Source organism: Falco naumanni, chromosome 6, assembly GCF_017639655.2.
Source record: "Falco naumanni isolate bFalNau1 chromosome 6, bFalNau1.pat, whole genome shotgun sequence".
NCBI lineage: Eukaryota > Metazoa > Chordata > Aves > Falconiformes > Falconidae > Falco > Falco naumanni.
Genome location: NC_054059.1, coordinates 84,503,291 through 84,516,489, shown reverse-complemented (window position 1 = coordinate 84,516,489; position 13,199 = coordinate 84,503,291). Strand labels below are relative to the sequence as shown.

Here is a 13,199-nt window from a genome sequence, read left to right as displayed (position 1 = left end):
GCTAACCCTACCTCAACTGATTTGCAAAACCAGGAAAACTTCACTAGTATTTGGGCATCTCCCCAGGGTTTATATACATGATTTTAGATTTCTGTATGGTTGAGAGAAACTTTAAGATGTTTAAATGTTCTAGTGCTAGACATGTACACACACAACTTAGAAGGTATCCTGTTATGCAAACTGTCATAAACTACCTCCCTTACTCAAAAGTTCTTAAAAAAAATAGGAACAGGCTGCTCTAAATATTTGTTAATATTAAGCAATTTGACAGAATTGTCTAGCTTATTTTTATCTCAGCAGGCTTTGTTCTAAAAAGGTTTCTAAATATAAGCTGAGTTCAGGGTGATAAAAGCAGCTAATCTTAAGGTTAGTTTGCCAAAATTCACCAAATAGACTGTATTTGCAGCAAACAGGGTTTTGTCTTCGTTAAGCAAAAGTGAAAACCCAAAAGCAACCACCACTGCAACAAAAAATAGTTTAGGAAAGGAAAGGAAAAAAGCGCCATATGACAAATGAAACCTTCCTCTTAACCCAAATAATTCCCCCCCACCCCCCCTCACCCCCCCTACCCCCAGTTGTTCATAAAACAAAGGAAATAAATATCTGGACAAGCTTGGTTTTGTTGAAGAGACTAACATCCATTTCAGGTTGTAAACCCACAGAGAGATTTAGTGTTTCATTTTGCAGAAGTTGTATAATCTTTTGAGTCTCCGCCCAGGCGGTTAGGACCAGTCCCGTGGGAGACAGGAGAATGCCTGCCTACTTGCCTTTTCCTGTATGTTAAGTAAAATATGTCATCAGCAAAACACTAAAATTATTGAATTTCAAGTACCCTGGTTGTGTTTAGATTCAGGCAATGTGCTGGGGTGTGGTAGAGTTAAATACCATTAAAATGTGACAGGAACAGATTTTGGGTATTCAGATGGAAAATTAGTGGCATACACTCTGATCTTATTGGTGCTATTGACTCATTTTGTCTAAAACCTTTTCTGAATCCAGAACTGAAAGATGTTTTTTGGCATAAGTATATGTTGACTTGAACCCAAAGTCATATTAGGTGTTTCCAAACTTTAGTTTTTTTAATATATAGCCAACTAAAAAATCCCCAACAACACAAAAAAGCCAACCATTCAAAAAAATCAAAACTAATTTTTTTAAAAAAAACCAACCAACCTGAACACAAAAACCCCAAAATCCCCTGACAAGTTTAACAGCCCTTTCTTCATACCCACCAGTGCTCTACATGACACAGAGCACACAGTAAAACTATTTAATATGTAACTGTATTAAACAGATGATTAATTACTTTGCTAATTTAGGAACAGATTACCTAAGACCTCGCAGAATTTCCTCTTGCCTTACTTAAAACTTGAAGTCCTAGTAGTGTCCTCAAACTAACATGTGTATAATAAAAATAAACTACATAAAAATATCCTGCTACTTTCTTCCTGGATCAACAATTTTGTCTAAAATGGATGTTTTAGTTTATAAACCATTGTCTCTGGTATTATTGTATCTGATTAATCCATATGGCCAAAATTATATATAACGCAAAAAAAAAAATAAATGCAGCTACTCCACACACAATAATTTCAGCCCTTTCAAAAATGCTTGCCCCCTACACCTTACAAAAGGGGCATATACATAAAATAATTTAGTTAGAAACTTTAGGGAAGATATTTATATTACAGGCTTCACATGAGACATCACTCACCTCCAGGTTCTTCCACATGGCAAGCATGCAAATAATGAAACCAAAAAGTTAAATTATTTATCTACCTGAATTTTATGCAGAACAATTACAGGTTTTTCTTTTCCCTCCATGCCCTACACTGTAAATTCACACCAAAACCCAAGTGTCAGCACCTCAATTTTTTGAGAACTTCTTATGTTCCATTTAGAAATAGTCACAATACACAATTTTACATTTTACTTCTAATTCTATTTTCTTAACATTTTTGCAGTTTTTGAGAGGGCAGTGGCTGAGATAAGCAACAGACGAGTACTGTACACACTATATCCATGCAGTGGGTATAATATTAAATAGAAAAACATAGGATGGAAATAAATCATGTATTAAATGAATGCATTTAAAAATAGTTAGTATTATCCTCTTGGTAGTAATACTCTTCCAAATTGGTAAAAATACTAAAAATCTTTACATTTCAAAATATTTTGTGTGATCAATATTCTTCTAAATTATACAGCAACAAAATTGATGGCCTCTACCAGGCTAAAATTTTAAAGTAAAATAATAAGATATTCACCTTTTTGTCTTTCCAGTGCAGAGTATGTTCATAAATACTCCGATCACACAACGATTAGCTAAGCTTCCACGTTGAGAAACACAACCTGTCCTCTCAGGGCACACGGCAATGAATTCTACTACCACATATAACTGCACTTTCATTATATACAGCATAGAAGAGCAGATTGTTGGTCAAAAACTGGACTAGCCCAACAGTGCAGCACTGCTGCATTCCATACCCTGAATTGCATCAGTGAGATGGATGCAGAAATGTTTCCTTGACCTCTAATAGAGCTGCTTTGGTAAAAGCCACAACATAAACAGAATAATATAGCAGTACTGAATTTTTGTTGGCATTACTTCTTTTGCTTGTGAATACTGGAATAAGCGATACCAGTAAAAGTGAACTGTTGCCATGACAAACGGTGTCCATGCAGAGAATACTTTGCTCATATTCCAGGGGAAGTGGTAGAGAAGTCCCAAAGAGAAGCAAATCTGAAATTAACTCCACCCAAAGCCTACAATCAATATAAAGAGACCTCTTGAAATAATGACTTAATTCTTCAAATCTGAGAAATGCAATAAAAAGGTTGGTAGGAAATGGAAAATTTGAGAACAACCAGTGGCTCTCCATGAAGGTCATGGGGATGAATGTATCCTAAAAGCATTGAGAGCGATTAAATGCTAACACAAAGCTAAGCCTCCATGTGGTATTTGCCCATCAACACTACTAACAGAGAACATTCTCTTCTAAATTTCTTTGTCAGCTACAGAAACTTTTTTTTTTTTTTTTGCTTTGTTTTGATTCTCAGCTTCAACAAAGCTTTTAATGAGTACGCAGATTTCAGAAGTTTGGCTGCTAATGTCACAAATGTTAACATAAACCGACTTTGTGAACAAGACCTCAATTCAGTTTTCAGATGCACTTTTCCTACCTCTCTGTCAGCAAGGGACTGATGACTCCACAAAGGAATATGTTACAACACTCTAATAACTTTCAGTATACCACCAGTGGGCTTCTGAAGTTTTTCTTATTTTTAAGAAGGGAAAAGCACCATGGCTTTGAATGTATGTAAACTGGAGAAGAACAGAGGTTAGAACACCTGATAAAATCCACTAGTCAGCAGATGCCAGGTGCCCATCTTGGCTGTTAACAAAAAGGCATGCATTTTTGCTGAATATATTTTATTAGATTCATACTAGCTAAAATTATTTCTGATGCAAATCCAAGATCTTAAAAACCTGGTATTTGTTGGAAATTAAGATATTAAGTTTATATCCTGGATTCTAAAAGACAGTAACTCTACCCCATGCCATACATATATCTCGTATGTGTCCAAGAACTATACCTTCTTCTGTAATGTTGAGCTTTTGTTCTTCATCTGGAGGTTTGGGTGGCGGCCACGCAGATGGAATTCTCCTTGGAAAGCTTCCTTCAATGTAATCTGATGAATGTGTGGGTTGGCTAACTGCAGCCCAAGTATAAAGCTGGTCTTGCTGTGGTTATTAAAAATAAAAAAGAAAAAAGTTGAGAAGTTCATATAGAAAGATAAACTCAAAATATCAAAGCTTTTGTTTCCAACACAAATAGTTCAATATCCACCCATATATCAAGGCACACTTGTTTTTATGCTCTTCATCTTCTGACAAAGACTGAACATAAAACTATATAAAAACAATTTAATATTTCAGTTTTGTAATTACTTCTATTAACAATAGAAAATATAATCTTTTAGTTTTCTACTGCACAATGAAATGCTAGAATTCAGTTCAGAACTTTTTTTGAGTATGAAGAACTCTTTGCCACTTCTTTCCTTAGAGAGATAACAGGTTCTGTCCATCATGACCATACTTTACACATGGCTAGTTCACAGGTTAGAGAAAAATATTTCAGTTCACAGTCTATTTAATCTTTTTACACCAAATACACAAGCAAAAAAAAAAAGCAGCAGCATTATTTTAGCATAAATTAAACTGAGGCATTTACTCTTTGCGAACATGTTTTTGTCATTTACATTTCCATATTCATAGAAAGGCAGCTAAAAAGATGGGTTTGATTTTAGAATAAAATAAAATAAAAACCCCAACAACAACAACAAAAACAAAAGCAACCCACAAAAAAACCCTAAACAAAAAAAACCCAAAAACCAAACAGCTAAAAGCATTCTCAATCCTCTGGGCTCAAATCATATTATATCCTTATTACTTAATTTTGCGTTTGATTCACTTATTGAAAGTAGGAGGCATCCAGACTGTCTGATGAAAACTAGGGCAAACTTATGCTTTAAGCCAATAGAAAGATTTTAGATGAGCACAATACAAGTAGTTGTTCTTGTGACTCCCAGTATGCATCAACATGCACATCTTGTGATTAAATCTTTATAATACTGTAAACTGTATGAGTATCCTAATAAATAATCTAGAGATACACAAAATATTCTGATATGTAACTGGGAAAAAAAATAAAATCACAGGATGAAAATATAGTCATATAACACAGTAATATCTTCTTACAAAGATGGTGTTCATAACACTTCATTCACACTATTCATAGTCTGAGTAAAACACTGGTAGCATATATTTGTCCTGAATATTTCATTTTTAGATACAAACCTTTTTTTATTATTTTTTATTTTTATTTTATACAGATACTAAATATTGAAGAGACATGCAGGGGGAAGAACAAACTAATTTAAGACTTTTTTTAGGATAATTGTTATTCCATGTGACTAAGCTTCTACTTGCCTAAAAATAAGTTGTGATAAGACCGATGATATTCTATTGAGAAAAACTTATTTAGAACAAACAAATGCTGATTATAAAGTAAAAATTCTTGGTTTACAGGGGGCTTCTCAAACAGTAAGGGTCAAAGGAAGCTCCTTAGATCTCTCCATCATGAAAAATATAGCAAAAATCCAGCCAGATACACAAACCTTAGATAAAGGTTAGAATTAATGGATAAAAAGCTTAATACAAATTGACATCAGGTTCTTTACATAGCCCTGAGCTCTATGTTCCTTGAAAAGCCTACCCTTTTCCCATTACTATGCTGCTGCATTTGAACATCCAAACAGGCTTGATTAATGCAGTTCTTTCAGGAACTTACTACTTTCCTCTAATTCCAGCATTGTAGAGGCTATGTATTTCTGGGTTTCAGCCTAATTTCCAGTACTGTGGGAGTAAAAAGGAGAGGAGTCATAATACCTGTGCATACTGTGTAAAGAAAAAGAAAAGCTGCTGGATTTGGCTAATTCTCTAGTTTCTGCACCATTCAAATCTCAAAAAATGCAGAAGAGAATTAGATTTTTTTTAAAAAGTCAGAGGCAAAAGAGAAGAAAATTTTTTTGCCCACTTTACCGAATTACACAGTCTGTGGAACACAGGGAAGAACAAGGTCTACAGAGGGTTAGCTGGGTAAGCACAGCCAGTTTTCGATGGGGATACATGTAAGGTTATAGGGCAATAAAACAGAAGACAGCAGACTGTAGATAATATTGACATAATATGAACGAGGAAGACAAACAGTTAAACTGTTCCTGGACATGATATTTCACCACAGCAGTTCTTGAAAGACATAACATAACCATTTAACAACAGAATTTTAAAATATGACTCTGAATTAAGATGCATCAAAAAATAATCATGGTATGTCTCAATTATTGTACAGATGGGATACATTATGAGGGTAATAAAATACAAAGTACCTATGTTCTTGCTGATAGAATTTACAGCATATAAACTATGAACAGTTATAAATTAAGACATCACACAAATCCATAACCTACTCCCAACCTAGCATGGGAGCTTCATTTGCAAATATAAAAATACTTTTTGGTCTCTGTTTTTTATTTTGGGATTCTTTTCATTCACTATTCAAGACAGAGAAGGATGACAGAATAGACTCATCATGTAATAGAAATTTACAGAGGAAAACGTCAGCTTGCAAAAATGCCTTGAATGGACTTGCCCTACAACCAAAATGCATCCATGTTCAACATATAAATAAGGCATTTAACTACAGCTATATTCAGATTACTTGCAAACTTATAACTTAAAATATGAATAACCCGCATGACAGAAAGGTAGTCTGAAGGTCTGGACATCAAGCTAATAGTCCTTAAACGACACTTAAAATGGGAAAAGATTAACTGTGTCTCCACTTTCATGCCCTTCAAAAGAGATGAATCATTTGAATGTCCTAATTCCTACTCACTCAAACTACCATCAAAAATCAAATCCTCTTTATCTTTATCTTTTGTCTTTAGCTTTGTCAGTTAACATACTAACCCATCTCATTTCTCCTTTTCCAAATGTGATTATGCCATAAATGTGCATGATTATTAGAACATTTTTGAAGAAAGATATATGCATCCAATTTCATGCTGAAGTGTTATTCAAGCAAAAGAAACAAAATAATCCAAATTAAAAAAAAAAAAAAGATTTGCTTTTGTCATTAATAAATGTAATACAAACCTCCTGAAACCTGCACTTCCACATCCAACCTTTTATCCTTTAATCTTCTCATTTCAGAGGCAAGTTTTGCTATGTATCATTCTAAGTACAGCCAGTAAATATTCTTACCGTGATCAAGCTTTGAATACATCCAGAATTTCCTCTTCATCTTGCTAAGACTCCACTATTTAGTGTTTAAAACACTTCTCTTTTTTTCGAGGGTGGGGGTGAGAAATATATATCTCCTTGTAATGAACAATCCCAGTCGTATTTATTCAAACTCATTTCTGGGCAGACATTGAAAGCTTAAAGCTGTCTGAGTCCAGCGCACTAAACATGATGTCAAGAAGAGTTCTCATTTCCACACATCCTTACACAGCACTTTCCACGGTTCTTAAAACTGCAGAGCATTCGCACATGGGAGAGGCAAACTGCCTGCAGGATCTGATGGTACCTAATCAATAGACATTTTACCACTTATAGATGTTGGTGTTTAGAATAGAGTCACAGAGTCAGGTCTGTAGTTTAACTCGCTCACTTCCCAGCCAGCTTTTAGTAGACACAAAGAATGGCTTTTTGTAACAAATTTTCATTCTCTGGTACCACAGTGTTACACTTCAGGTACATAATATTAAATATTAATTATGCTCCTTCACTGCTTGAACTAAAGATGCTTTCCTGCAGATCTTTAAATATAGAAGCCAATGCTTTAAGCTACTCAAAAGAAGGGCCTCTAGCAAACGGCTTATAGAAGGAGGCTGATGGACCCAGAATCTGGGGCCATGAGCTAGACCTGCCACAAACATCAGGCAGTGTCCTAGTGTACCCTGAGCTTTCAGAAAAGGGGTCACACATTTTTCACACAAAGAGACCAGGTTTGTTCCCCAGGCCACAGCTTGGATTTGAAATTAGCATATCCCCCACTGTAGGAATATAAGGTGCAAGTTTAAACCTATGCTTTTGGCAGCTGTGTTGCTCCTGGAAATATGCAGTTAATATGACCTTCTGCTCCACACTTCTTCAGTTTTTAACCAACTGTTCACCTCCTTTCAGTTCAAAGGACAAAGACAGCCATTGTGAAAAATGCTTACAAGAGGTACAAGAGATGGAGTTGAAATAGCAATGAACGTATACACATCTGTCCCAGCCACTTGCAAAAGCATGAATTAGCAATGTGAGAATCATGGGGGGGGGGGGGGGAAGTTTGACCGGAAGTATTTTCACATTAAAAAAAAAAAAAAAAAAAAAAAAAAAAAAAGAGTAAAAACTAAGTGCAATCAGATCATGCATGGTGAGATGCGAAAGGTGAGGCAGTACAGAAGCACACTGCTATCAAAAGTAGCCTCTGCTCTTCAGCTCAGCAAGAAGTAAATGCGACAAGTGCATTTGCAGCATCTCTAAACTTTCTTACACTAGAGTGAATTGGTACTAACGCCCCTGATGGCTCCTGTGTTAAGCCATGAAGGAATCAAGCCCTATCTTGCAGGGCATTTACTTACAAATAGTAAATTTGATCAGTTCTTCACTAGAACCCCAAACATTCCAAGTTATCCTGAAGAAGGACAGGACAAAAGGCTTGGCATGTCTTAAGCAGGTATAAATGGGCCAGGAGTAAACACAGAGTGGTAGTTACAAGAAAGTTCTTACTTATCAAATCAGTCTGGATGTGGACAGCCTTCCAATGGTAAGAGCTGGAGGACTGGGGAGAGGAAAAGGTATAACTGTATTTAAGAGGGAACAGGATAAACTCATAGACAAATTATGTTTTATAGTACTTTGGAGAAGCAGGGGCCAGACTCCATGACTCAGAAGCTGTTTTCCAGGCCAAGAGCTCGAAAAAGCTTGTTCCATGTTTGTATGTAACTGCTTGTGATTTAGAGTATTTCAAGTGCATGGAAGGAATATTTTTTTCCCATTCACAAAGTTTAATCATTCTAATATACCATATATGCAACCTCTAAAATGAAAGAAAGCCAACTCCATGTTCCCACTACATATAAATAGTTAATTGGACCAGCAAGATTTTAGTTCAAGAAATTAGAGCTGAACTACCTCAAAATGCTCTTATCAGCAGGAGACTGATTTATTTTAAGCAGCTTTTAAAATCAAGAAATCAATACTATCAAGAACAAGGAAAGTGGTTTATTTTTTCAGGAGAGGCTCGGTAACAAAGCTCTGCCTGATCACTGAAAGAACCAGTGCAGTGATTAAACATGGCTCTGGGATTGTACTACCTTTGCCTGTGCTAGTGCACGCAGACACCTTCCAAGGCTGAAAACCAGCAAGTCAGTCATAATACTGTCATATATAGCTGAAGTAGCACTTTAGCCTCATGAACTAAATTTGATGCATGAGCATTTTGCTGAGTGATATATCTTCTTTTCAGAAAACCGATGCACTTCCACAATTAATTTAAAAACACTTCAAGTGTCAAAAAAACCAGGAAACATTTCTTTCCCATGAAACGACTTCAACCTCTTCAACAAAACAGAACCAACTTGCTTGATCCCATGAAATTTTTCTCAGAATTCAGTATCATATCCTGGGGATATGAGAGGCCAAGAGACCCAATAGCACTGTAGTTAGGACCCTCACGGGAAAGGAAATCAGGGAATTAAATTTCAAATTTCCACACCTATTCTCATTCTATTCCAATGTCACTGTCTTGGTCTTCCCATTCCCCAGTAACTTCTACATTTAATACAGCTGAATAGGTTCAACTGGTTAGCTTACCACAAACTTCCCTTGGAACACTGGCTAGCCTTCCATAAAACAGAAGAACCTCAAGATCTTGCCTTTTTACAAATCTGACTTGAACTCCCACCTGGAAGATCACATCCCAGCATGTCCTTTCTCATTCAATCTCCAGAAACTCTCAGTTGAGGCAAGACACTTCTCCAACAGGTACTTGTTTGAATTTACACTGACACAGTTGTTCAATGTTTGGATTCTGGCAAATTTGAGTTTTTCAAAGAAATCTGTTTCATTAGAAAATTCCTTTCACCTCTCTTCCATTTGAAAAGGTGATTAAACATACTGTAAGAATGTCCTGTTGAAAACAGAGACATGCAACATACACCAATACAACTCTTGCTGTATTCTTAATTATAAGCTAGAAAAAAGACATTGTGTTGTGACTGTCATTCTTAAGAAAGTGAACTAACATACAGAAAATCATAAAATATAAAGGTCTCTTGAAGTGACAGGGGAAACATCACCTTCACCCTGTGCATAATGATTCTGAAAATTTTAAAAGGTTCTTAAACAGTTTAAACTTAACATCCAGTATGTTCCTCTTAAAGCAGTTCTTCATAATAACAAGCAGATAAGCAATGCTCTCTGCAAAAACCAGCATGAAAACCTAGCAACATCCTACATATAAAATACCTCAGTTGGAAGTGTACATACAGTAGCATCACCACCAGTAAGTGGAAAGGAGAAAAGAAAGAAGGAAAAGATAAAGCTAGAAGACTGCAGAGCCAGATGTAACAAATATAAAATAAACATGCAATTAAAATTATAAAAAAGGAAGCAGGGAAACAGCATAGCAGGAATACTTCGGCCCAGTGATCATCCAGCTGTTTCCATTTTACTACTCAGTAATATTCGGAGTTGCTCATCACAAAAGACAGTATTCACACAGTGTGATTGGGCAATGGAAAAGGAGACATGGGGACTTTGATTTAGCCAAACTCAACTGCCATGGTAACCTACATGACAAAAAGATTCAGACAGCAGATTAACAATCTGTTTTCTTTGCTCTATTCCACAGTTTTCACTTTTGAACTTTTAAAGTTTTATTTACTACTGACCCCCAATATCCTGCCGTGACAAATTTCATAAAACAGGACTAATTCAGCCTTACCCATTTAATTCCTGGGTGTTGAAAGCAAGCTTGAAGAAATGCTGCATTGGTTGCCAGGTTTGTACTGCAGTTTGGAAGAGAAGTTCTCCAAACTGAAGTCAATTCTTGGGAAAGTTGCTCTCTGGAAACTGATAACTGCTGTTTCTGCTCTGTGACTTCTGAGAAAGGAGTCTGTCTGCATTCTGTTTACCTACTAATTTTCAGACTGGTGTAAACAGTGCAAATAAGTTAAAATTAAATAAAGCCTTCATGACACTGAATCCGCTTCCATCTGACCTGCAAAGTCCCACAATGTGCTAGTAGTCAACAGCAAGAAAGCAGTAAAGCAGTGTCTTTGTTTCCTTAAAAAGCATTTGCACCACCACAGGTGGCCAGGAGATAACAGGAAAACAGCCATTTTTACAGCATTTCCCATTCATGGTGTCTGTCTCTCTGCTTCCTTGTGGAAACTGATAAGCTAGTTAGGCATCATAACTATGAATATCACCAGGGCAGTCCCGATCCCAAACAAACAAACAGGCCTATGTATAAAATCACATCATAACACAGTAAAGAAGGACGCCCTTCAGGTGGTGTTCATTTAACTCATTATAGAATATGCTGAAATAACTTATAAATCAAGAAGGCATTAACAGCAGTACTCAACACAGTAACTGCATTCAAAAAAATAGCTGAAAAAGATATAAAGAGAGCAAGCCCAAACAAAATGACACTAGAAATATAGAAAGATGAAAGCTTAGTATGCATTTCAGACACATCTGGAAGAAGATATTTCTTGTTAGTGCCACATGAAAAGAGTTATTGTTGGACCCTTCAACAGAGTGTGCAATAGAGATTAAGTTCCCCAAACAAGGTGTATGGATACAAAGGTATGCTCAGCTTTCTTTGCAAAAGCACTTACAAAATGATAATAGAGAGCCTTTATCACAAAATCATTTAAGTTTTCACTAAGAATTGAAGTGGTTTAAACCTAATATACAGAAACACCACACAAAACTGCTTGGAAAGCTTATAAAAAAAAAAACAACTTTCCAAGAAGAAAAAAAAAAAAAAAAAGCAGAAATCTGCTATGAAAGGAAAAATGCCCATAACTTAAGACTGCACAGTGTGAACTGGAAAATCTGGAATAGGAAGTCATAATTAAGAACTAAACATCCAGAATGTGTAATAATTGCAACTCCTGGATAAAATGCAAACACCCAGTACAGTCAATATTTTTTAATAGCACAGTGAAACTAAATAAAATTGCCTTGAATCGATAGGAAAATGCCAGCCTCTTTATTTTGGTGTGAGAACAGTTCAAATTCTAATGCGAATGTGTATAATTTATATACATTACTGATGGCTCTCCAAAGATATCCATCTTTTAGCTTCTGTGATACATCATTTACAGAGGAGCTAAGCCGGAAATGAGATCTCTCTTTGTTGAAAATCGTGATCCTCCAACAGGTGGCTTCAAAACATCCTGTGGTTATGTTCCTGCCAAAGATGCACTGTTTAGCCAGCACAGCCCTGTGTTTATTTTACTCTAGTAGGATAATATAATGAGGTAACATGCTAAAAATCTTAGGAGTACACCCACACTACAGAAATACAATTATTTCATACCATGACACAGCCATTCGGGACTGACAGTTTTTCACAAAGCATTAATTTCTTACAGATCATTCAGTCAGAGGATATTTCATTTTATTTTAATTTTAAACTTTAGAAGCCCTTTTGAACAAGTCACAACTATTAAAAAGGGAAATATTTAAAAGGCAAGCAAGCAATACTTACTCAAAAGGCAAGAAAATTTCCAGAGAACATTCTTTGAGTAAGGTTTTGCTAACCTGTCTTTCTGTAACTTGCCCACTTGCTTGGCCTTTTTTTTGTTGGTTGGTTGGGTTTGGTTTTGATTTTTTTAAAAAAACTGTCTTTCATAAAGTACCAGCAGACAAATGAAAGGCTGTAAAGCTAGCCTGACAAGTAAGAAGTCATGATGTCCATGAGGCAATGACTAGCAGCCTCTCCAGAAGAGAGGAAACTAGCAAAAAGGGCATCATATTTCTAGACAGCAAATCTATTGTACATTTACTGATACTGTTTACGTTGTTAGAAGAGTAGGTAGGAAGAGCTATAGTGAAATCTTCCACTGGTTCTCAACAGCAAACATCTTTAAAAACCCCAGCCCTGTCTACTTCTGTTACTTTTAGAGCTTTGTTCAACTTTTATTTTTCAGGCTAATCTTTTATTCTGGGCATCTGCCATAATATGTTTTGAAAGAAATAACTGATAAAACGGGCCAAGATAGAACATGAAAGTTTTCTCATAAGTTCTTAAAACAGTTTTAAAGTTTCTGTCCTTTGGACTATGACTTGAAATTTGACAGAAAGTTCAGAACATGCCAGGAACATGCCATTTCCAATCACCATTAAAATCCAGCCAAGATCTGACCAAGTTATAAGCCTCTGAAAACTGGGCATCGTCCTCACATAAATGTGATAACAGCTGCTAGTTCTCTGAAGATGTGTGCTTTCATTGGGTATTCAATGGTCCTTCATGTTTGTCATATACTAACAAAGGAGTAAGCACCACATCCACAAAGCGTAATCTACACCAGAAGTACAAGGGCTAAGAATTTAATTTATACTG

The 13,199-nt window shown here is 35.9% G+C and overlaps 1 protein-coding gene across 1 annotated transcript in view; it reads right to left on the bottom strand.

Annotated features, from left to right (window-relative positions):
• FMN2 (formin 2) overlaps positions 1 to 13,199 on the bottom strand; it is a 165,634-nt gene that overhangs the window by 127,125 nt on the left and 25,310 nt on the right. Inside the window, 2 exon segments of the mRNA XM_040599133.1 lie at positions 1,715 to 1,723; positions 3,598 to 3,745. Of these exon segments, the coding sequence (XP_040455067.1) occupies positions 1,715 to 1,723; positions 3,598 to 3,745 (157 nt within the window).